The sequence below is a fragment of the Heptranchias perlo genome, chromosome 22 (genome assembly GCF_035084215.1).
Source record: "Heptranchias perlo isolate sHepPer1 chromosome 22, sHepPer1.hap1, whole genome shotgun sequence".
Taxonomy (NCBI): domain Eukaryota; kingdom Metazoa; phylum Chordata; class Chondrichthyes; order Hexanchiformes; family Hexanchidae; genus Heptranchias; species Heptranchias perlo.
The window spans coordinates 11,975,756-12,002,513 of NC_090346.1; the positions used below are offsets into that span (position 1 = coordinate 11,975,756).

General features: G+C 42.6%; 1 protein-coding gene across 2 annotated transcripts in view; it reads right to left on the minus strand.

The window, feature by feature from the left end:
* The window catches only part of LOC137340472 (dual specificity mitogen-activated protein kinase kinase 3-like), a 102,108-nt gene that overhangs the window by 17,459 nt on the left and 57,891 nt on the right, over positions 1–26,758 (minus strand). For both annotated transcript variants that reach the window (XM_068002924.1, XM_068002923.1), the window contains exons 4-6: positions 12,706–12,819; positions 4,651–4,770; positions 3,429–3,545 (exon numbers count right to left, since the gene is read on the minus strand). In XM_068002924.1, coding sequence (XP_067859025.1) covers positions 3,429–3,545; positions 4,651–4,770; positions 12,706–12,819 — 351 coding nt within the window. The remainder of the gene's footprint in view (positions 1–3,428; positions 3,546–4,650; positions 4,771–12,705; positions 12,820–26,758) is intronic.

The following is a 26,758-nucleotide window of genomic DNA, read 5'->3' on the forward strand; positions in this document are numbered from 1 at the left end:
TGCGATTTGGTGCCTGGTTCAGTCTGCGGGAGCACTTCAATACGCACCAGCGAGAATGGGTCGGATTATAGTCGTCTGTTGTGTCCTGCACAACATGGCGCAACAGAGGGTGATACCGGTTGATGAGGCCCCATACCCTCATCCAGCATCCACATCTGCAATCAACATTGAGGAGGAGGAGGAGGAACCCATCGGCAGAGCAGCAGCTCACCTGGCTGCTGGAGAGGCCAGGGAGTCACTAATATTTGAACGATTCTCATAACGATTCTGCAAAGTGAGGATAGTCCAGTCTTGGAAAGAGCAGCACCGACACCAGCGGGATCCCCCCGCCCCGCACAAAACAGTCCTACAACTACACCTACACCTACACCCACTGGATGGCATCAAGTCTCACCGTTCATGATGAAGCACATGAAAGGGCGCTATCACAAAAGGCAGTCAAGAATGGGCAAGATGTGGCAGTAGTGATGAGAATGATAACATTTAATGTGAATTTAATAAAAAACAAATATAAATGAAAAACATGACAGTCTGTCAGACACCCTTGTGCATACCCTCTGTGATCACAAAACTTTAGCCTTTCGCTTCCTACAATTTCTACGTGGTGCATCCCCTGTGGCTGTAGCAGAGATAGCGGCAGGTTGCTCATGTTCATGCCCTACTGTTGAGATGCTTTTGGCCTACGCCCTCTGGGTTTTGGAACCCTTGAGGGCCCCGCCAAAGGCTGCTCCACCTGTACCTGTGCAGGGGCAGACTCTGCCACCTGCAGAGCAGGCAGCATTGCAGTTACTGGTTAAGGGGGGACAACGGGTGAGATGCTTTTAGTGGTGTCCCCACTTCCATGTCCCCTTTCGCCATTGTCCCTCTTCTGGGCCAGGCCCACATCACCCTACCACCCTGCTGGACAACAGCTTAGAGGACATGTGTGATGCCTTGGAAGCCCAGTTTAAAAGTTTCTGTCTTGTGAGACGAATGTTGTTCACCCTGAGTCTGTATGGCCATTGTCAGGGCCTGAATGGACTCATTTGTGAGGCGTGCTTGAAACTCAACGGAGGCTAGCCTTCTCTCCATTGCAGACATTCCCGCACTTACCTGAGACACTATCCCAGACATTCCCTCCCGTATCTGTGCCACCATTCCACTAATGCAGGAGTTGGACTCCTCCATCCTCACCGCTATTGTGCAGAGTGCACGTGGCTCCTGTTCCAGTACCTCACAAATGTGCTGCTGTTCCTCGATCATTCTCCTTTTAAAGGATGGCCCCCGGGGTTCAGCATCTGCGCCCAGCTGTGTAGAGCCTGGAGAGGAGTGCGCCCACCGACGCAGACACTCCACAGCTGCCCCTGCCACCAGTGTCTTCTTGTGCTCACGTGTGTGTGGTGACTCACCAGGTACCAACCCAACTAACTGACTACTAGGACCCAACGAAGTGTGAGTATCTGCGCTGGTGGATGGCTCGCTAAGATGTGATGGTGCGCCCTCAGAGGCCGGGAGCTCCTCTGAGGAATCGCCCTCTCCCGTCACTTCGGTCGCTGAAGGGCCTGGAATAGAACAGAAGGCAATATTAAGCATCAACGCAGACGTGTCATGTTGCAATGAGCATACTGAGGTGTTCAATATGCCAAGCATTGTTAACATCAATTCATGTTGTGTGTGATGAATGTTAAAGTTGTGTCACCAGACGTTTGTGGGGTGCCAGTCTAGGCATCCCCGACAGACAGGCACTCGAGGGTGTGGTTGATCTGTCGGGCCTCCTCCTCCGCCTCTGAGGGGACCACTATTTGTTGTGGTCCCCCTCCAGTCCTCGCCCTCTCGCATGCATTTTGCGCTCTCTTCCCCTACAAGGAAAGAGTGAGGGAGGGTGAAGTGGTCAGCCGATGAATGCATTGCTTTGGGTGAGGCTGACCATGAAAACATTGCATCAGAGGGTGAGTATGAGACAGAGACATCACATTGGATCAGGATTGGGGTGAGTGGTAGTGGGGGGGGTCACAAATGGGGAGGTGAGGAAGTGCAGGTAAGTTGACGATGAGCCTTAAGTGGGTGTGCGGAGTGATGTGATGGAGTAGTCTTGGCAGTGCAGAATGATGTGGTGGGGGGGGGGGGTTGGGGGGTGATGGGTGATGTGCAACACGGAATGCAGGAGAATAAGTAAGTGTACTCACTTTTGCTGACCTAGTTAGCATCCTGCAATGGACCCAAGTGCGGCAGATGTTGCTGCTGCTGGTGACCTCCTCTGCCACCTTGAGCCAGGCCTTCTTGGTGACATAGGCAGGGCACTTCCTCCTGTCGGCCGAGTAAAATAGTTCCCTCCTCCTCCTCACCCCGGCCAACAGCACCTCAAGTGAGGCATCATTGAATCTTGCAGCTAGCTTGCCCCTCTGCTGCTCCATTTGCACGCTTGCTCCTTACTCCAGCAAAAGCCGTTGGTACAATGGCCCTTTAAATCCAGACACTCCAGCTGACAGCAGGTCATGCGGGTGCGCAGTCTGCCCGCTGCGCAGCTTTTGCACGACAAACCCGGAAACAACGTTAAGGGACATCAATTAAGTCTCTATCACGAGAGGAACGGTAAGATTTTCTTTTCGCGTTACCCGCGTGTCCATTGACCCCCCCCCTGCTGCCATCCCGCCGGCATTTTGAAATCGTGCCTCAAGAGTTAAACAGAAATTAGGGACATAGGAATCACTAGACAAAGAAAGACCAAGGTCTATCTAGTTCGAGTACTTCCATCCTGGTAGTCACATGATACAATGATAATGGAGTTGTGTCTAATCATAGCAATCAATCTCTATCAATTAGTCGACAACAGACCCAGACGTGAGATGAGGAAAACCCCAGTGGTGGACAGCTTTGGGAATATAGGTCCAAAATTAGATTAAAGAGTCCCTTCCTCATCCGTAATTATGTTGCATTAGGAAAATAGAAATTGTACATTAAAAAATTCTCAATAGCTTGGGTCGGAGACTGTTAAACATGCCAATAGGTCTCCATTGTTTTTAGACACCTGGTTGACCTTGAAAAAAACAATGTTGGAGTAGAACTGGATGTTCCATTCCCGAGCACCTTGATCAACACAAAATTCATTGCCAAAAAGCAGCCTTAGGAGATGCAAGAAAAAGCAGAACTGCTCAGCATATATCGAACTATATCCACTGTGGAACTCAGGTGGCAAAGGGAGCCATGCAAACCAAAGGCATTTAATGATTTGCATGTGAAGAATCCACAAGCGTATTTATTTAAACAGGGTACAATTGTAACTTTTTTTTTAAATAGTTGAGTTTGTCATTGGATAAAAATGCATTGGACAAGTTGGTAAACAGCCTCATCTAGGCCTACTGAAGATCCACCATGGCACCAATATGGGCCTCTAGATGCAATAGTTAATTGGACAGTGAAATCAGTATCCATCAGAGCATCAAACTTACAGACACAGCTATTTTTCCCAAAATATCCTCAGGGATTCCTTTCCCTTTCTCGATCACTTTTTTGTAAAATTTGTCCAGTGAGGTGTCCATTAGTTCCATACATATCCACACATCACCCTGAAATTAGAAAACAAAAAGATAAACAAAATTACACAAACACTAAGACCAACGCAAACATCTTAACATTTCCATCGTGCTTTTTCCACTACGTTGAATAAACTACCATTGTGTTTCAAAGGATTCTGATTACCTACTGGTAGGGCAAGGCTTTTGTTATTCTCGGATCCCATGGCAAGCCTTGGCCTAAGAGTCCAGCTTGATCTCGTGGTGGAGACATTGAGTGAGGAAAAGAAGTATTTAAAAAGCTGATCTGAGTTTCTGCTTCCTTTGACAGTATGGAAGGAATTACCGTCTAATTAAAGTCTACAAGATGCCAATGTCTTTAACTTATTTAACATTTATATAACCAGTTATATATCCCACTCCAGAGACTTGAGCACAAAATCTAGACTGACACTCCCAGTGCACTACTGAAGGAGTGCTGCACTGTCAGAGATGCCATCTTTCGGATGAAACGTTAAACCAAGGCCCCATCTGCTCTCTCAGGTGGACATTAAAGATCCCATGGCACTATTTGAAGATGAGCTGGGGGGTTCTCCCAGTGTCTTGACCAACATTTATCCCTCAACTAACACCTAAAAACAGATTATTTAAACCCAAGACTAGCTGGATTCAACTTTTGAGAATCAAAATCCCCTCAGGGAAAAATTGTACTGATTGGCAAACATATTAGTACTGGAGTAGATTGCGCTTTGTGCTAAAGATGGTTTTGCACATTAATGACAAAAAAAGAATTGCAACGGCACTAGAGTTTTGAGAACGTTCACCAAAGCACCATGAGCAATGTGGGGTATGTGAGTACTGAGACGATATCAGCTATGAAATATCAGATCGCCTGATGCATCCATTACAAAATATGAAGTAAAAAATTATTTTGATTTAAACAATTGCCCTTCACTGCCATGTCAGAGTAGACATCAATCACAAAAGTCAAAGTAAGCTCATTTAGAGCAATTTTTCCTTCTCTTAAAAGGTGAAGGGAGAGTAATGATGCTTTCGTTGATCTATAACAAGATTCTCAACCTCCATTTTCAAGCTGAAAGGTTGCATTTTTTTTACCCTTTCCCCTCCAGCAAAATCTCCATTAAATATTTCTCATTACCTCTCGAAACAGAGCTCCATAGAATGTGACTGTGTAGAAACAGTCCACAGTTCTCATTGAGATATCAAGGTCCATTAGCAATCGCTTCTGTTCCTGGCTGTTCACGGTTGCCCGGATTCTCTGAAAAACAAAAAGCAAAACGTGCACATTAGAACAGCTTTATTCCATAGATCCCCCAATGGCTTTAGTGGACAAATGTGTCAGCTGGTGAGTGACTTAATCTGCACTGGGTTACTTGGTCTCAGCCTAGGTAGCAGTAAGAGCACAACTGGCCACAACACTGCTGGGCTGGGGAAGAGAAAAATTTGCTACAAATTCTGCTCCTGATTGCTCTCCAGTGACGCCCAGCTGGAAATCGTGGGTGTGACCATCGCACAACAGTGACTACACTTCCAAAGCACTTCATTGGCTGGAAAGTGCTTTGGGACGTCCTGAAGTCGTGAAAGGTGCTATATAAATGCAAGACTTTCTTTTTTATCCCCCATTGTATTTCTAGTTGAAAATCAAAGTAGGCAAATCACACAGTTGGGGGGGGGGGGGACTACTGAACCTTTCCCCTCCACAACAAATCCATGCAGCTGGACTCTGCAAGGTACAAGTTGCACCTCAGAAAAGCACTCAAAGTATAAATGGGCAAACTGTGTGTATCAATAAATGGTCAAATTATATGACATGACTAGGGCATCTGAAACATCTACTAGAGGTCTGTAGCCTGCAAATGGCCAATTACAGATTCAAGCAGGCTTTGAGGCCTTGACACGGCGGTCAGATTTAGCGCCAAAGCACTGTTGCTCAATAGACAGGCTCATGTTTGGCTCTTGGAGGGAGTGCAGCGTAGATTTACTAGAATGATACCTGGCCTCCAAGGGTTAAATTAGGAGAGATTACACAAACTAAGGTTGTATTCCCTGGAACTTAGAAGATTAAGGGGTGATTTGATTGAAGTTTTCAAGATATTAAGGGGAACTGATAGGGTAGATAGAGAGAAACTTTTTCTGCTGGTTGGGGAGTCTAGGACTAGGGCCTAAAAAAAGAGCCAGGACTTTCAGGAGTGAAGTTGGGAAACACTTCTACACGCAAAGGGTGGTAGAAGTTTGGAACACTCTTATAGAATCATAGAAAGGTTACAGCACGGAAGGAGGCCATTCGGCCCATCGAGTCCACGCCAGCTCTTGGCAAGAGCAATTCAGCTAGTCCCACTCCCCCACCCTTTCCCTGTAGCCCTGCAAATTATTTCCTTTCAAGTACTTATCCAGTTCCCTTTTGAAGGCCATGATTGAATCTACCCCCACCACCCCCTCGGGCAATGCATTCCAGATCCTAACCACTCGCCATGTAAAAAAGTCTTTCCTCATGTCACCTTTGGTTCTTTTGCCAATCACCTTAAATCTATGTCCTCTGATTCTTGACCCTTCCGCCAATGGGAACAGTTTCTCTCTATCTACTCTGTCTAGATCCTTCACCATTTTGAATAACTCTATCAAATCTCCTCGCAACCTTCTCTGTTCCAAGGAGAACAACCCCAGATTCTCCAGTCTGTCCACATAACTAAAGTCCCTCATCCCGGAATCATTCTAGTAAGTCTCTTCTGCACCCTCTCTGAGGCCTTCACATCTTTCCTGAAGTGCGGTGCCCAGAACTGGACACAATACTCTAGTTGTGGCCGAACCAGTGTTTCATAAAGGTTCATCATGACTTCCATACTTTTGTACTCTATGCCTCTATTTATAAAGCCCTGGATCCCGTATGCTTTTTTCTTAATCTACCCTGCCACCTTCAACAATTTGTGCACATATACCCCAGATCTCTCTGTTCCTGTACCCCTTTTAGGGGTTGTGCCCTCTAGTTTATATTGCCTCTCCTCGTTTTTCCTACCAAAATGTATCACTTCACATTTTTCTACGTTAAATTTCATCTGCCATGTGTCTGCCCGTACCACCAGCCTGTCTATGTCGTCTTGAAGTCGATCACTATCCACCTCACTGTTTATTAACCTTCCAAGTTTTGTGTCATCTGCAAATTTTGAAATTGTGCCCTGTACACCCAAGTCCAAGTCATCAATATATATCAAGAAAAGCAGTGGTCCCAGCTCCGACCCCTGGGGAACACCACTGTAAACCTCCCTCTAGTCCGAAAAACAACTGTTTACCACTACTCTGTTTCCTGTCATTTAGCCAATTGTGTATCCGTGTTGTTACTGCCCCCTTTATTCTATGGGCCGCAATCTTGATGTCAAGCCTACCAGGCGGCACTTTATCAAACGCCTTTTGAAAGTCCATCAACTGCATTGCCCTCATCTACCCTCTCTGTTACCTCATCAAAACACTCTATCAGGTTAGTTAAACACTTCTGCAAATGGCAGTTGATGCTGGATCAATTGTTAATTTTAAATCAGAGATTGATAGATTTTTGTTAACCGTAGGTATTAAGGGATATGGAACCAAAGTGGGTATATGGAGTTAGGTCACAGATCAGCCATGATCTCACTGAATGGCAGAACAAACTTGAGGGGCTAAATGACCTATTCCTGTTCCTACATCCAATTGAGCTGACTTCGAATAGCATTTGCCAGTTTTGAGTATTTTCCAAAGTGCAGAGAAACACAACAAACCATGAAGGCTGACTTCAAAGAACCTCTAGAACAGAAGGGCCAGAGTTGCCCAGGTCACAGTGTTCCTTTGGTGCCTGTAAAAGAAGCTTCTTGCGACAGTGTTTAGAAACAAAGAATCAGCAAAAAAGCTCAGCTTACTGCCAACTCACTAGAAGACCAAGTCAGTGGGCTTACCATATTCAAAACACACTGGTGGGGAGACGACACCATTGTGAGTTTGGAGACCAAAATGCTGAGATTATCCCTGAAATGTCGATGAGAGAAATCATAAATCAGGGTTAACTCGCCCTCCCTATCAAGGGCTATCAAGATTCAGAGGTATAGGAGGTAGGTACTTTTTTGCACGCCAGGGTGAAGGCTAATTTTCTATGGTGATCTTTTAGTACAAGAATGGACAAAGCATATAAATACCATCTGAAACCAGTTCAACATAATGACTCAATGAGATAATAAAACACCAAATATCTGGGATGGCTTCATGCACTTTGCCTAGTTGGGCCAACAAAAGGGGATCCTTCCTCAAATATTTGAGTCAAATATTTATTTTTTTCCGTATGAACTCTGCAGTGCCCTCAAAACAGTAAAGGATGGGAGTGGTGGCAGCCCAATCCTGGCAAGAAACTAAAGAGGGCCGTGACAACCCGTTATTCTTGTAACTGAATGTTCCTAGCAATTATTAAAAACAATTAATCATACTCTGGGAGCTGAAAAGCTTGTCCGGTACCAAGCAAACACAGTACAACAGGAGACAGGGAACACAAGTTAACTGGAGAGCAATGAGACGGAGCAAACCCAGCTGCTTTTGCCAGCAAATGCACGGAACAGAGTTGTGTGTTTGCTTAATAAACTGGAGAACAGAAAAAGAGGAGAATTAATTATTTATGCAGTCTACATTTATTGCAACAATGTTAGCTGATTTATGGGAATTAGAAACGCAACGATTGCATTGAATTAGCACACTATCTCCCTGCTTGGCCACCTTGCGGAGATGATGAGGTGATGAAATTTCTGTCAATTTGACTTAAAGCTACACCACTCCCACAATTTAATTTTTTGTTTGTGTTTGCAATCCTTGGCTTGTGCTGAATGTAGTGGATCTTAGACAATCCAGCGGTGGTCAGGGTGCTGCAATTTGGCTTAGTGCCTCTAGGGTAAGGAAAGGAGAAGGGAAAAAAAAAATCAATTGGGAGGTTTCCATCAATCACCCGTGACTCTCTGCTAGAAAGTCTGTGGGCAGACACATTACCACATACCTCCCTTTTTTCCTAGCTGTATTTTTTTTTAAAAAGACCAGTAAAATAGGAATTCTCCTTTCTCAGTGATGATTTTTGAACAATGTGCTCTGTATTACCTCAAAAGTAAAGATTCAGTCACACAATACAAAAGGCGACAGTTTCTGTGCTGAGTGTTATTTACTACCGTTCAACAAATGTGGAGTCACAAACATTGCAAATGACGCTGAACTCAACAGCATTTGCAGAAAAAAAGGAACTCCAATGTGGCGCTGAATCAATATCATTGAATCTTACAGTTACAGAAGGAGGCCATTCAGCCCATCGTACCTGTGTCAGCTCTTTGAAAGAGCTACCTAATTGGTCCCACTCCCCCTGCTCTTTCCCCATAGTCCTGCAAATTTTTCCTATTCAAGTATATATCCACCACCCTTTCAGGCAGTGCATTCCAGATCATCTCCCCTCTGAGCAGCTCATTATATTTTTGTGTGGTATAATTAAATATGCTTCATGACAATACCTGAACTGCAGTGCGTCTGATAACTAAAATATTACACATTAGCTAAGTGAAAGAACTGTGGGTTTCGGAATAGTGCAACATTCTGCAGACTGAGGGGGCACTTCTAATGAAATCTGCTCAATGCTAATTGAAATGCATTCATTGGTTTTTAAATATATATTGTTGCTCACATAATGCAGAAGAGCAGTAATAATTGTTCCATCCTTCAGGACCCATCCTGCATCCTGAGCGTCTCATCATGCATTACTGGTTGTGAGATTCCGAGCTCATTGCAAGGAATTCTATTTTCATACCACTAGATGGCACCCAGAATTATTAAATAAGTTGGCAGAGACAAATATAAAACCAGAACAACTTAAAATATATTCAGAGTTTCTGTTATATCAGGAAAGAGCTCAGAACATAGAGGAAACTGGACAAAACAAAAACAAAATATGAAGAGGGCGTAAGAAATGGTGATTAAAAAGGTTAAGGAAAAAGAGAAGAACTTAAAATGGTAACAAATGATGACTGATAAAGGGAAAGGAACGCAGAATTAAATAAAAACAAAAGAATACAAAAAATTAGATCTGAAAGACAATTTAATGAAATAAAGGAGATACAGTGGCATCACAATTACCCATCATAATGGAGGAGCACCCCAACCATTGAGAATCAAGAGTCTCCTATAGTTAATCTGACAGTGGGATTTTAAGCTTTTGATTAGTCTATTTAATTACCTCGTGCCATATATCCATTTTAAAAATGCTAAATCAAGAACACAGAGACCGTGAAAATACATTAAAAGCCTTCATTTGCGTTTTAGCTGTTATATGCAAAACAAACCCAGATTCTGACAAAATTTCTTGCGGAGAATCGATGTAAGTCGTAGATGGAAGAATAAGCTATTTAGATTCTGAGCGGAAGAATACAAATGGGAAATACAGGGCATGAATTAAAAAGTGGACATATGAAAGGAAAGTATGAACATAAGAACATAAGAAATTGGAGCAGGAGTAGGCCAATCGGCCCCTCGAGCCTGCTCCGCCATTCAATAAGATCATGGCTGATCTGATCCCAACCACAAATCTAAAGAACACAAGAAGTCGGAGCAGGACCCGGCCACATAGCCCCTGGGCCCTCTCCGCCACCCACAGGGCATTGACCGATCCGAACTCAGCTTCATGTCCAATTTCCTGCCCGCTCCCCATAACCCCTAATTCCCTTTACTTCTAGGAAACTGTCTATTTCTGTTTTAAATTTATCTAATGATGTAGCTTCCACAGCTTCCTGGGGCAGCAAATTCCACAGACCTACCACCCTCTGAGTGAAGAAGTTTCTCCTCATCTCAGTTTTGAAAGAGCAGCCCCTTATTCTAAGATTATGCCCCCTAGTTCTAGTTTCACCCATCTTTGGGAACATCCTTACCGCATCCACCCGATCAAGACCCTTCACAATCTTATATGTTTCAATAAGATCGCCTCTCATTCTTCTGAACTCCAATGAGTAGAGTCCCAATCTACTCAACCTCTCCTCATATGTCCGCCCCCTCATCCCCGGGATTAACCGAGTGAACCTTCTTTGTACTGCCTCGAGAGCAAGTATGTCTTTTCTTAAGTATGGAGACCAAAACTGTATGCAGTATTCCAGGTGCGGTCTCACCAATACCTTATATAACTGCAGCAATACCTCCTTGTTTTTATATTCTATCCCCCTAGCAATAAAAGCCAACATTCCGTTGGCTTTCTTGATCACCTGCTGCCCCTGCATACCAACTTTTTGATTTTCTTGCACTAGGACCCCCAGATCCCTTTGTACTGCAGTACTTTCCAGTCTCTCGCCATTAAGAAAATAACTTGCTCTCTGATTTTTCCTGCCAAAGTGCATAACCTCACATTTTCCAATATTATATTGCATCTGCCAAATCTCCGCCCACTCACCCAGCCTGTCTATATCCCCTTGCAGGTTTTTTATGTCCTCCTCACTCTCTACTTTCCCTCCCATCTTTGTATCATCTGCAAATTTTGATATGTTGCACTCGGTCCCCTCCTCCAAATCGTTAATATAGATTGTAAAGAGTTGGGGACCCAGCACCGACCCCTGTGGAACACCACTGGTTACTGGTTGCCAGTCCGAAAATGAACCATTTATCCCAACTCTCTGCTTCCTGTTCGATAACCAATCCTCCACCCATGCCAGAATATTACCCCCAATCCCGTGATTTTTTATCTTAAGTAATAATCTTTTATGTGGCACCTTGTCGAATGCCTTCTGGAAGTCTAAATACACTACGTCCACTGGTTCCCCTTTATCCACCCTATACGTTATATCCTCGAAGAACTCAAGCAAATTTGTCAGACATGACTTCCCCTTCATAAAGCCATGCTGACTTTGTCCTATTAAATTATGCTTATCTAAATGTTCCGTTACTGTCTCCTTAATAATAGACTCCAAAATTTTACCCACCACAGATGTTAAGCTAACTGGCCTATAATTTCCAGCCTTCTGCCTACTACCCTTTTTAAATAACGGTGTTACATTAGCAGTTTTCCAATCTGCCGGGACCTCTCCTGAGTCCAGGGAATTTTGGAAAACTATCACCAAAGCATCCACATTCCCTACTGCCACTTCCCTCAAGACCCTAGGATGGAAGCCATCAGGTCCAGGGGATTTATCCGCCTTGAGTCCCATTATTTTACTGAGTACCATCTCTTGAGTGATTTTAATCGTATTTAGCTCCTCCCCCCCGAGAGTCCCCTGTTTGTCCAGTGTTGGGATATTCTTAGTGTCCTCTACTGTAAAGACTGAAACAAAATATTTGTTCAGCATTTTTGCCATCTCCATGTTTCCCACCATTAATTTCCCGGTCTCATCCTCTAAGGGACCTATGTTTGCCTTAGCCACCCTTTTTCTTTTTATATAACTATAGAAACTCTTGCTATCTGTTTTTATATTTTTTGCTAATTTCTTTTCATAATCTAACTTCCCTTTCTTAATCAATCCTTTAGTTACTTTTTGCTGTCTTTTGAAGAATTCCCAATCTTCTATCCTCCCACTAAGTTTGGCTACCTTATATGTCCTTGTTTTTCGTCGGATACTATCCTTGATTTCTTTACTTAGCCACGGGTGGCTGTCATTCCTTTTACACCCTTTTTTCCTCAGTGGAATATATTTATTTTGAAAGTTGTAAAATAACTCCCTAAATGAACACCACTGCTCATGTACCGTCTTACCCTTTAATCTATTTTCCCAGTCCACTTTAATCAATTCCGCTCTCATACCATCATAGTCTCCTTTATTCAAGCTCAGTACGCTTGTTTGAGAATCAACCTTCTCACCCTCTAATTGGATATGAAGTTGCAAGTTGATAAAAAAATTCTACTCTACTTCCTCAACACAAGAACAGGGGTAGACCATTCAGCTCCTCGAGCCTGTACAGCCATTCAGTTAGGTCATGGCTAATCTGTACCTCAACTCCATTTACCCACCTTTGCTCCATATCCCTCTGTATCCCTGCCTAACAAAAATCTATCTATCTCAGTCTTGAAAATTTCAAACAGCTTTTTGGAGAGTGTTCCAGATTTGCACTAACCTTTGCAATGAATAAGTGCTTCCTGATTTCACTCCTGAATGGCCTAGCTCGAGTTTTAAGATTGTGCCCATAACTTTTCTTTATAATATCTAACTTCAGCAAAGAGGATCGAGGCCAATACCTTCACTGCCATTATGGTTCCACTGGGTGTGTGCCGTACTCTCTCCACCACTCCATACGCTCCTCGACCCAGTTCACTGATAGGCACCAGATCATCAGCTTCCACCACGAAATTCTGCAATTAAACCGCACAGATAAAAATCAAACATTTTACTCACCACCTAAAACATGTGTTAGAAATAGCTAAGGAGCACAAATCTCATTCTGCTGTGTGATGCAACTTATAAATACTCCAGCATAGATGGAGCATTAGGATTCGAGCCCAATCGTGACTTGTTTTATCAGGAGAAGGTATCGAACAAAGGAAGTGAAAGATCTGTAGAGCAGTTCATCCCAGACCACTATCACACACCTAACAGGAGCTTGCAGATCAGAGAACTGGCAGATAATTAAAAAGTAAAGTGGGGTCAAAAAATAAATAAATAAATAAATAAATAAAGTGAGGAGAGAACGATGCATTTTTTTAATTAAATATAAATCAGCCAAATCAATTTTTGATCTTTTCTTATGATACAATATATTTAGGTAATTAGTTTTGAACTGTTGTGTTTCTGGTGTTTGCTCCATGTAATAAAACTGGCAGCCAGCCATAAACATCAGTTAATTTTCTGGATAGTGACAGGGTTGTCATATTTCAGCTTGTTTCCTGATGTAGGTGGGATTCTTCCTCCCCATCGCATTTCATTCTGCAGTCTTATGACTCCCACTGAGCTGATGTCTATAGCCCAAGTCCATCAGATTGTATAAAACTGCACAGTCTTGAAGCCAGATTCCTTTCACGTAAGGTAAGGTGTTTACTGTGCATTGCTTTAGGGAGGTCCATGCACCATTTCTTAAATGCCTGGTGCTTGAAGTTGGAGGACTTGCAATAAATCTTAGTGTTTGATGCAAAACCTCAGAAGATTGTACATTCATCTGCAATATTGGGAAGGGCTTTAATAGCTCAATGGAGGAAATTACATAACATGCTAAAGCAGTAATCAATTTTGTACTGCACATTAGAAAGGCCATAAAAAGGGTGTCAAATATCAAGCTGGCTTTATGTAGAAACCCCTACAAATACAGCAATTTCCTATTAAAATAATGAGGTCCATAACACGACCCTGCTATTAGCAGTTTTATATCTTGCATTGTGCACTTTGGCATTTTTCCTACATTGTTGCCTGTCCCCATTTGATTTTCAGACCCCAGATTTGTTTTGCTTTTCTGCATAAAAATTCATCAATAACAAGTGTATAAAAATTGAGATCAAGTGGACTGCCAATGGAATATGTTAACTTTCAAATAATAAGTCAACATACACATTGAGACTCAACCAATCCCCCGCCCCACAAAACACACTGCAAAATGACTGATCCATCAATTGTCTAGAGCTCCTAGATTTTCCTGCAAAATCTGCACAGATCGTGTGGTAAAATATCACTGGGTCATTTGTCATTTCAAGAGATAGCTTCTTGAATATAAACAAAATGCTTTGTACCTTCAAATAGTGCAGTTTGCTTTAAAATAAAGTCAATTTTACAGCCTTCTTGCTAAGACCATCCCGACTTACATAATGGCAAACTGCCACGGTTACCATGGTTAAATCTAATCCTTAATCATAATTGTAATGACACAAGCTTACAGCCATAATTTGATCCCATGCCATTTTGGGATCCAACAGGTCCACGTGGTAAAAATCAGAAGGTCACTTAATGTGTGTGAGGTTTTGTGTCGGCACTGAGATGCTGAGGATGGTCCGCTGGGGCACAGGTTAGTGGCAAGTTTGATCTGTAACAGTCATGTCAAAAATAGAGCAACATCCAGTTCTGTTCGATGCAATAAGTCAGGACAGCCACAACGAGGTCACTTACTTTGGTCACGCTTGCATACAAAGGGGAACGGCAATACCATTACTGCCCCAGTCAAGGTTGTATAAGAAATTGGCACTTTTTTCACACATGTAGAAAAGTCATATGCTGTGAGCCCACAAACAAGTAACTTATGGCAAGTCAGTCACACACAAATGGACACACAAAACTTGAATGCAGCTCCGATATACAAATTGCAATCGTTCCACTTTAGATAGCTGCTCTTAAATGCTTCACATCCTGCTGGCACTAAAACTAATTGTAGCTGCATCTCAAGGACAAACTTTTTCCCATGGACTGTAAGTTCAGTGAATACATATCAGAGAACATAGGAAGAAAACTCCTTTGCTTAACTGTTTGGAGTATGTGGCAACATGCATCTTCAAAGAGGCACTGAGGGACGAGTTTGACTTTTGATCGTCCAATCGGTGGAACGCGCTGGTCGGTCGCCCATTCCGGTGGCAAAAAGGCCCGCCCACCGCGATTTTGAAACCCGGCCTCACTTGAATCTGGCAGGCGAGCTGCGGGGACACCAACTAGGCATCCTGAAGGTAGGGGTCCCAGGGCAGCCGCCACCCAGAGGAAAGCCTCTTCAATTCCATCATCCGTGGAACTGGTCGCAGCCTGCACTGGGCACGCTTCTAACCAATTACGACCCACAATAGAAATTGGGTCCTGTGACGTAAATAGGACCCCGGTTTCCAAATTAAAAAGGGGGCGATGGCCTGAAATGGGCGGGCACTTTGCACACCCAGTAGTAGGACCCTTTCAATATAGAGCCGGTGTTGTCGCTGGTGTTAACAGGGGCGATGAGGCTACCCACCCCTTCTTGAGGCCATTACCATCCTGTTAACGCCAGGCAAAGGCAGTCAAAATCGACCCAACTGTGGGAAGGAGAATAGCAGAGTATCAATTTAGGCAAAATATGAAAATGAGAAGAATAAAAAGTCTGCCAATCACCTCTTCAAAAAGACTGTGCCCCTTTAAATTACACTAGTACTGAGGAAGTACTGCATTTTGGAGATGCCATCTCTCGGATGATATGTTAAATCCGGCCCCTTCTGCCTGTCCCAATGGCTCAGGTGAATGTTAAAAATCCCATGGCACTATTCGAAGAGCATGGAATTCCCTCGCTATCTTAAACAACATTTCTCCCTCAACCGTAACCGCCAAAGATAGAATAACTGGTCCTTCATTGCATTGCTGTTTGTGGGAGCTCACTGGGTGCAAGACGGCTGCTGCATTTACCTACACACCACAGTTACTGCATGTCAAAAAGTAATTTGCTGTAGGTGGAGTGATTTGGGACATGAAAAGGTGTTATATAAATTGATTTTCTTTCTTTAACGCAATAGTTAGTCATTTACAATTGCAGCAAGAACCTTACATTGCCATGATTTTTTTTGGAGGGGGATAAGAATACATGCCCTTAAAGATTTAAGATGATTTAGATGTGTTTGACTAGCCATACAGACAAGGTTCAATTCCTAGTTAGCAATCCTGCCTAGGGAGGGAAGCAAGGCATAAAAAAATAGCCAGGGTTTTCGAGACATTTTGTTAGTCCTCAGTCTTCTTATTTAAACACGTTCTCTTTGCACAACAGTGACGGGGGCAGGGGGAGGGTGCTATCAAAATGCCAATTATATTCTGATACAAGTAAGCTTCCTTCAACCAGTTAGCTATTGTAATTGAATATTCTGTCAACCAACAATTCAGATACAGTAAACCATCCTCGAAATAATACTGGATGAGCAATGTGTTTTCACCATCATGATAAACTACTGACTTGACACTGAATCATCTCCATCTCATTTAGATGATTCATTTTGGACGGTGCATATAATTTTCCTGGGAAAAGGACATGTTTCTTTCTTGTTAAAGAAACTATCGCAGCAGTCTGGATCTAAACTACTACATCAAATGATGTGTGCATGTTAGCTGGTATGGATCTGCTTGTGTCAGTTTAAAGTATAGTGCAGATGATGGGCACTGTTTTTAAATCGCAAAATTTCCTGTTTCCTGAACGAACTAGTGGGGGTCCATCATGGTTGTCTGCAAACATGTAAATGGTCCATTGCTTTGCAGATGAAAATGCATCTCAGCTTCAGTGGGTCACTGGATGTTATTAAACGTAAAAAACGGTTTCCTAAGAATCAAACTACAAGCATCCAAAAGTAACCTCATATGCTGATCAGAAAGCATTTCATTTTCTCTTGCTGCAAAAGGATTTCTTAGGAAGGATAGCTGCGACTGTCAAATTAAAAACCATAAGGTTTTCAGTTCAGCAGTCCATACTGAGTTCTGGGATTTGCTGGGACAGGAGGACTCCGTGACATGAGGCTTCCATTGCACACATCACAATACAATTCTGATCTACACTAATGCTGAAATGGAATGACAGGTCAAGATGGGTAAAATTTTCCAATCCAGAGATTGTGTCATTATCCACCCAAAGACGTAACTCAAAAAGAATAAACCCTTTACGGTCTTAGCTCACGTATATTTCCATTTCATATTTGCATTCAATAGTATTTATTTTCTTTTGTGCTTTGTATTTCCATTTAATTGAAAAATAAATATACAGTTGTTGCTTGAGCTGGAAAACACTCTGGTCTGTGTTTGATGTTCCACTGAGGAGAGTGGTATTGCAGCACAGGACTACGGTTAATCCTGTAAGCAGGTTACTGCAACTAATGACAATTATTAATCTTTTGAGTCTCACAATTCTGCAAGGGCATATTTCTGAAGAGGTACAGCTTCCAGATCATAGTCAACAAGGTCAACTAACTGCTGTGAAACTATAGAGAAAAAAAATCAAAAATTATAACAGCTGGAGTGATAAAAGGATATTCAGTTGAAGGTCTGCCTAATTAACTTTATATATAATAAAAACTTTAAACAAAATATACTAAAATGTTTACAATATGGTATAGTAACTGATTTCACCAAGATTGGTTGAGAGTTTTTTTTTTAAAAACGATGTTATATGTTGTGTTGCACTTGACTTTATTTTTAAAACACAGTCCAAGTCCTATTAACAAAACTCACGTTTAACACAGCTTGTTTGAATTTATAGATACTCCTTACAGCATCCCACTATCAGGTTGTAAGTATTAACGGAACCCAAAAACAGAGAACAATGTTTACTAAAGGGTAGTAGAAGTGAGAAACAGAGAACAGTGAAAGCAGAGGGAGCAAAGGGACTAAGATACAGCTCACCAGAGGAAGTGTTTAGACCGACACTCTACACCAATTTGAGGAAAGAATCCGATCCCCAACAACCTGTCCCTACCCAATGAAGCTAATAAACCTGACATCAAGCCAGCACTAGTATGTTGATGTGTCAGTGCTTTATTAGAGAAGATTTACTAATTATGTTTCTTAAAAGGCTATAATATTGTATTTTATCAATCATTATTATTTGTTTTTAAAAACTTTGTTTCAGTTTCTTACAGGCTTCCACGATCTCTCGCTCTTCCATTTGTCTTTCCCTCTAGTTTTGTGTTGGCCTTTATGCTGCTGTTCATGCCCTCAATTTGTTTTGCCTTCAACCCCTTAACCTTCTGCTCTGGTTCTCGGCCTCTATGCCTGCAGAGCCGATTCACAAATGGACATATAAATGACATATACTATATGATGACTATGCTGCATCTTGGCAAAATGATGCAGGTGATGCTTCTGAAAAGCAATTACCAAGACAGTCATGCTCATCAGACAACAAATTATTTGAAAGCAAAGTGCATCTTTCATAACAACCTACAACAGAGACTCCCTATATTCCAAAGACTGAATTTTTAATATATCAAATGCATTTCTGTAACTTAAATACTAACTCAACATAGGAACAGGAGGAGGCCATTCAGCACCTCGAACCTGTTACACCATTCAATTAGATCATGACTGATCCGAATCTTAATTCCATCTACCTGCCTGGGTTCCGTAACCCTTAATACCCTTGCCAAACAAAAATCAACTCACCTCTTCTCCTTGATCATGCCTTTAGATCCCCAATAACCAATGTTAGTGCTGCAAATATAGAAAATCAATTTAATATAGTTCAATATCAGAGGTTGGTAGCTCGTTTCCCCCTAGGCTGCTTCCTTGGAACTTCAGCTTTGTAGCATCTGCCTGAAGCATCCCGACATAATTGCACATCAAGGATAAAGACAAGGAAAATGAAACTGAAGAATCCGCAGTACACAACGAACTTCCGGCTACATTCCTTGCGTAGCTTGTGAACCAATGGCTGGGGCAGTGCCTCAGACACAGAAAACCACAGCAACAGGGAGCAGTCAAGTGTCGGTGCCCCAGAGTTTGGTTCATTACTTCCCATTGGCAAGTGTTTGAGACTTCCTGTGGTGTGACTATGCACTGGGCCCAACCCTACTGCTGTGGAGATGCCAACATTTACAGTGGTTTGGGGAGGAGTATAATACTTCCTTTAGCATTTGACAATCTTGCTACAGTTCACAGAAACATTTTTTTTTACTAACCTATTCCCTTCACTTCACTTGAGTGTTGGTTGTAGAGGTGTTTAATGGTTTATTTGATCTTTGTGATTGACTACTGTGGGCTGTTTATTGTACAGTCCAATGTTAGTGGAAACTCTCTCATTGGACAACCGGAGATCAAAGACAAGGATCCTGATCCCAGGATCGAACCTACGTTTTGCTACACACACTGTAGCTACATTTACACACGCTGCCTCAACTATTTTGTGTATACTACAATAAAAAGCCACTTGTGTTGAATAGGAACTTGTACTGTATTTAGTTATGATAGGTACACCTATGAATACTTCCTGAATAATAAATGGGAAGGAAATAATCCTGTGGGTTCAGATTCACAAGTTTCAAATTCTATTTATATTCAGTACTGTAACAAAGGTGGATAAGAACCCTCAAGAGAACTAAATGCATCCATGACGGGATGTGGCTACTGAACAGACCAATCCTCTTAGACGCTCCACCAGTTTTTGCATTTCCAGTGTGCTGGGGTTAAGGGAGGGGTCAGGCAAAGGAAACTCCCACCTGAAACAGGCACGAGCTTCATTTCTTTTGTGCCTTTAACACAGCGTCTACAGCAACTGAAATCAACGCCAATGTAACTGTACGGCCAGGGGATGCCAGGCCCTGAGCAGCAGAGGTAATTACATTTAAATAGCTAAAAAGATTATTTTTAGAGTTTTGAGGCCATTTCTGACCCATTTTCATTTTTTCCTCCTAGCCCTGTGGTTCTTATGAGCCTTTGAGCCAAATGTTTTAATTATTTTTTGTCCACAGCACATTTACTGATTGCCACTGGGGTTTGCCAATGGGAATCCCCTATGTGAGGTATTGGGAAGAGGAACAGAATTACCCAAAGGGATGCCAGGCCAGTCAGGATGCACGAGAGGTGCTCCATGCCCATCCATGTCTACCGACAGAGGTGACTAGACTTTGCTTTGGCGGACAGATAGTGCATGTAGAGGTTCCAATTCCAACAGCAGGCCTGATGGCATGAATCTGTGTGCATGCCTGACTAATTGTTGTGCTGCATTGTTCTTCAGAAACACCCCCTTCACAGTAAGGTGTCAGCTGATGGCTCAGTGGGTAGCACTCATGCCTCTGAGTCAGAAGGTTGTGGGTTCAAGTCCCACTCCAGAGGCTTGAGCACATAATCTAGGCTGACACTCCAGTCCCCATACCGAGGGAACGCTGCACTGTCGGAAGTGCCGTCTTTCAGATGAGACGTTAAAACAAGGCCTCGTCTATATGGTGTTGCATGAAGGAAGACATGCCAAGGTGATCATTAGCCTGCACTGTTTGATTGGCTGCACCTGCCAGGATGTTACCAGCCCTATTTTCCTTTGGCAGTGGTCGTACTACCTGCAATGGCTGCAGGGAAGTGTCTTCAGAGTTCGGCAGCTGCATGGCTGTGCTAAAGGGATATCCACTGCTAACATATACCATAGGGCGAGTGCAGCTAGTGACAGAATCGTTCTGCTGAGGCCTCAAGCCTTCCTTTCTCTTCAATTTTCTTTGTCACGTCTTAATCCGCTGCTCCTCAGTCTGGGCAAGGGTTACTAATGGGTTGGGATGCCTTTTGTTGTCCCCATTCTTTATATATCACTTACACGCAAATTTCTGTTCCCACTACCAATCTGCTTGTTAGATTTGCACGGATCTACATTGGATCTGTGAGTACTGATGCAAATGAGCTGACCAAAAAAATGAAGTACTGTTAGCACATTACCATTCAGGCAGGATTGGAACTAGTTCCTTAGATACAGGGGAGGTGCCAAAGGACTGGAGAATTGCAAATGTTACACCTTTGTTCAAAAAAAGGGTGTAAAGGTAAACCCAGCAACTATAGGCCAGTCAGTTTAACCTCGGAGGTGGGGAAACTTTTAGAAACGATAATCAGGGACAGAATTAACAGTCAGTGGACGAGTGTAGATTGATTAGAGAAAGCCAGCATGGACTTGTTAAAGGCAAATCGTGTTTAACTAACCTGAATGAGTTTTTTGATAGGTAACAGAGAGGGTAGATGAGGGCAATGCAGTTGATGTGGTGTATATGGACATTCAAAAGGCATTTGATAAAGTGTCACATGGTAGATTTGTCATCAAGATAGCGGCCCATGGATTAAAAGGGGCAGTAGCAGCATGGATACGAAATTGGCTAAGTGACAGGAAACAGAGGATAGTGGTAAATGGTTGTTTTTCGGATTAGAGGGAGGTGTACAGTGGTGTTCCCCAGGGGTCGGTGCTGGGACCACTCCTTTTCTTGATATATATTAATGACTTGGACTTGGGTGTACAGGGCACAATTTCAAAATTTGCAGATGACACAAAACTTGGAATGGTAGTGAACAGTGAGGAGGGTAGTGACAGACTCCAAGGTGACAGACAGGCTGGTGACATGGGCTGACACGTGGCAGATGAAATTTAACGCAGAAAAATGTGAGGTGATGCATTTCATTAGGAAAAATGAGGAGAGGCAATATAAACTAAAGGGCACACTTCTAAAAGGGGCAAAGGAACAGAGAGATCTGGGGGTATATGTACACACATCGTTGAAGGTGGCAGGGCAGGTTGAGAAAGCGGTTAAAAAGCATACGGGATCCTGGGCTTTATAAATAGAGGCATAGAGTACAAAAGTAAGGAAGTCATGATGAACCTTTATCAAACACTGGTTCGGCTACAACTGGAGTATTGTGTCCAGTTCTGGGCACCGCACTTTAGGAAAGATGTGAAGGCCTTAGAGAGGGTGCAGAAGAGATTTACTAGAACGATTCCAGGGATGAGGGACTTTAGTTACGTGGATAGACTGGAGAAGCTGGGGTTGTTCTCCTTGAAACAGAAAAGGTTGTGAGAAGATTTGATAAAGGTATTCAAATCATGAAGGGTCTAGACAAAGTAGATAGAGAGAAACTGTTCCCATTGGCAGAAGGGTCAAGAGCCAGAGGGCATAGATTTAAGGTGATTGGCAAAAGAACCAAAGGTGACACGAGGAAAAACTTTTTTTAAAAACACAGCGAGCGGTTAGGATTTGGAATGCACTGCCCGAGGGGCTGGTGGAGGCAGATTCAATCATGGCCTTCAAAAGGGAACTGGATAAGTACGTGAAAGGAAAAAAACTGCTGGGCTACAGGAATAGGGCGGGGGAGTGTGACTAGCTGGATTGCTCTTGCAGAGAGCCGGCGCGGACTCGATAGGTCGAATAGCCTCCTTCCGTGCTGTAACCTTTCTATGATTCTTAGTCAGTCAGACTGGACTCGCACAGCAGGGGGAATATCAGGCACCTTTCCTTTGAATGGATATCCAGGCACATAATAAACAAAGGCCCTGTTTTCCATCTAACTGATGGTACAGAAGATCTACACAACAGAAATACAGTTACTGTTGAGTGGTTGGAAAATCAAGGCCAACTATTTGCATAAAGGGAACGTGATCTCCAAAACACTGGTGGAGCTGTGAACAAATTTGGCTTAGTCACCGTAAACCAGTGTTTATTGTGTGTGGATAAGTTAAATTCCATTATTACATTTCTTTAGGTGCAACTATTTCATAAGATATAATAGCAGTACAAGGAAATTTTCCCTCGTTTCCTCCCTGGGTCTTCCACCAACAGACACCAAACTGCAGCTGAGAGGCAGAGAGGTGAACTGCTCCCTGGACTTTGTCAATGCTGTACTACTGGGATTTGCACGACTAAGTTCCCAAGTGGCAATCCATCCAAATTTGCTTTTCCCTCTCCCAAAGTCAAAATGCCTGGCCTCCCCAAGACAGCATGGCTGGAATTGGGAACTGAGTGTGGAGACTGGTGACCACTAGGGTTACCAACTATGGTTGGATGTATTCCAGGAGGTGTCATCACATGACCACACGTCCAACTGCATTGCCATCGGTCGCTCGACTTGTCCATCCTCGCTGTGAAACGCCTTCCCACACCAAATGAAAGCGAACAGACTCTTCATTACCCTCTCGAGAGGTTAATCTTTAATTCCTGGAGACTCCAGGACAATCCGGGAGGGCTGGCAACCCTAGTGACCCATTGGCTGGAACTCTAGGGAAAATAATGTTCGCCATATGCTCAATAATAACATCTGGTTAACCTGGGAGATGCAAAAAGATGATGGTTCCACCCTATTGTTACATTTACTTCCTTTGTAGATTTTTGGTGCTGTTAAAAGCAGGCTTCCAGGATATTGCAAAATGCCAGGGAGCTTTCTGTCGGCAGTGCATAAACATTTGCACTGATTACCAGCAGAAGATTGGAACAGTCAAGAGTTTGCCTAAAGGGATGACCTAAATACATTCAGTCCTGCTACAATTCCACATCCTAATTTATCATAGCTGTTGTACAAGCAGGGTCTGCAGATTGTTACTGATGAGCTAAGAAACTCCTAACCATTGCTTACAGCTGAACAAGAAATCCTTGCACCCTCTCCCCATTTTTGGTAGGAAATTTTCTTTGTAAAGAGGCTTTAAATTGTTCAGGATTCAGGTATCAATAGGCGAGTGAACACGAAACGGGACATACACTCTTGATTTATACTAAAAGCAAAGATCTATTAGGATATGGAATAGTTTACAAATGGCTATTGAAACTGAATCAATTTAAGGGTGAATTAGATAAACACATGAAGAATAAAGTTATTAATGGATATGAGAAAGAGCAGAGATATAGGATTACAATAGAAAGCTCTAGCAAGGGAGCTAGCAGTAGTAGCACAATAGGCCAACATTCTATGATTCAATATTCCCACACTAAACTGTAAAGAGGCTGCAAACCTTTGTTATTCAGATGTCCTGCAGAAAACTACTGAAACTAATATTTACTGTACATTTGAGTGATTTCAGCACCTGAGTTAGTGAGCGAGGGCAATAAATATTTTACTGAGCGATGAACTGCTGTACACAGTAATCCGAGTATAGCCTGTTGTATGGCCTTAAGCATCAACAACCCAAGAAATGTAAACCTGATGGAAACAAGTTTCCTGTTTTGTATGAAGTAAATTTGAAATTCTGGCTGCTAATGACTGCATGATCAGGATATAATTACATGTTCTAACTTTTTATGGCACACAAATCTGACTTCTCTCAAAAAGGATGTTCTGGGAAATACTATAAAATATAATACTTTGAATTTTTTGCCAGTTTTTTCCCCTCCTCCCCTGGTGGTATTACTCTTGCTAGGTGTCAGCAGCCTGCCAGTACCTTGTCTCACGTGTGATCATTCTTCATGTGCGAGTTTAGACATATAAAAATGATTTTTCATCTATCTACAGTGCCCATTTGAGAGAAGGGGAGGAAACGAAACAATACCTTTTGTATGGTGATGGGACAGAAGACAATATGAACAGTCCCTAGGGAGCCATACAAAACCTGTAGAATGGCTTTCTTTTAGTAAGGATTGCATAACTTGTATTTATGTTATATCAGTGCTAGCAATATATTAGCGTATATATATTTACTGTATTGTAACTGCAGTCCTGGTAATTGTAAGTGGGAGGTGTGAATGTGGAAATTCTACACACACACACACACACACACACTGGCACACGCATGCATACACACGCACACACATGCATGCGATTAATTTTTACTACACCAGTTAAATCCACATCACCCCTTGACTCTTCACTCTGTATCACTAGAGGCCAGCTCTGCATCCAATTACTGTTCTAATATCATGTAATTTATCTTACGATACTAATGGTTTTACCAGGCTGCTGGCACCTGTTCTGCAGAAGGTGTATGATCTCAGCGAGCAAGCATGAAGGAGACTGCCACACTGACCCCCTCAGACCTGTTCTTTCCCCCGAAGACTACTAAAGCCTGAGGAATGTCGCACACTCTAGTCAAATGTCCACTAAATGAGGTATCTAATCTTTAGGTCAGAAATCAAACTGCATGCGAATCAAAGTAAAATCAAAGTGAAATAATATCTGCAAGACTTGAAGTCTATAAAATTTCATCTCAATATTCCATCAAAATTCAGACCACAAATCCTCTGCTGTTACCAGGACTACTGTGTATGGAAGTGAAAGGTGGTGAATAGAGCAGTTCAGCACACCACTGTGACCTGTCAAGTATAGCATCTAGGTAGCTAATCTAATTGGAGAAACAGTAAGAGTACCCATAAGAAACAAACAAACTTCACAAGCAAATGGCTTTTGATTCATTTTTTTTAAAAAAACTTGTTAGTCACTGAAAACGTTACGGCTACGAAAAGGAAAATTGGGGGTGGGAGAACTTTTTATTCAAAGCTGTTGTAAAAATATCGAGTTGCTGTTATTTAACATGTCAAATCTTGGAACAGCAACAGAGCGCCTCCAGGTCATTTCCCAGCTCCTGGGTCACTCCGGTGACCTCACTAACAGGGAGGAGCCCTGCGTGCTTTGGGAGCAGCTCCACTGAAAGCATTTGGGGACTGTGACTTCAGACTGGCTCAAGGCTCCATCAAAAGTTGCCAGACCAGTGGGAATACATGCTACCCACCAGGTATGCAGAGTATCCAGTAGTTGGAATAAAAAAAGTATTCCCCTTTACCAGCCTTCCTCCTTAAATTTCGGGCAGGAGATTCTGTTCCACCGACAAGCAAGAATGTGAAGAAGCCTGGCTGTTTTGAGCTGCTTCATTTAACCGGAGCCACACACAGCACAATAACGTGTTAACTAATGGCTTCAAGGTATGCATTAATCCAAGGTTTGACACGCCAGTATCAGTTTTACACCATGGCAAAAACAAACATAATTACACCAAAAGCTAAATACAGATCTCTCGTGTTCATTATTCAATAAGCAAAGCATCTTTCGCTCTCCCGTCTAAATATAAACACTAAGATTGGATTTAGCCTCCAGCTTGAATTTATTATTAGAAAGGTATAAAATACTCTACAATATAGCATGCAGGAAAAAAAGGCCACTCAATTCCAGCTTCCTTTTTAACAAGACCAGCTCTGAGCTTAGATTTGGATATCAAGTCACTAGAAAAGTTAAGCTTGCACAATATATACATTTTTTAATTGCTCTGGCATTTCACAAAAGGGTCCACCATGGGCTAAAAAGGATTTCAACCAATATCTAGAAAATTTAAATTTGACAAGACAGCTGGGTAAAATTCATTGTGTATTATACTGGTACAATGCTAAAGAAAGCAAGCCTTTATGTTCATGGGACCTATCAGCAGCATCTATTCCTAAAAAAATATATTATCTTGGCAGACAAACTAACTCGGTTCCCGAGGTATACCAAGGATTTTTGGCAACCTATCAACCTGTTTGGCAGCCCATAATTAAGGCAGCATCACTCACCCAAAAACCACTAATGATGGCAGTAGCTCATATCTTATTTGTTTTACTCTTCCAACAACAAGTTGCATTTATATAGCACCTTCAACCTAGTAAAACGTCCTAAGGTGCTTCACAGGAGCTTTATCAGACTAAATTTGACACCGAGCCAAACAAGCAGATATTAGGACAAGCGACCAAAAATTTGGTCAAAGAGGTCAGTTTTAAGGAGCATCTTAAAAGGAGAGAGAGGTAGAGAGGCTGCTGTTCCTTACTCCCTCTTTGTTTGCATCGAACCCGAGGTTAGTGAGTAGTGCTGAAAGGAACACTTTTCCACTTTGGACAACTTAGTGCTAAAATTCCTCTGGCGGGACCTCTCAGAAAACAGCGGAGACCCGGTCGCGCTGGATCTCCGCCATTTTGAGGA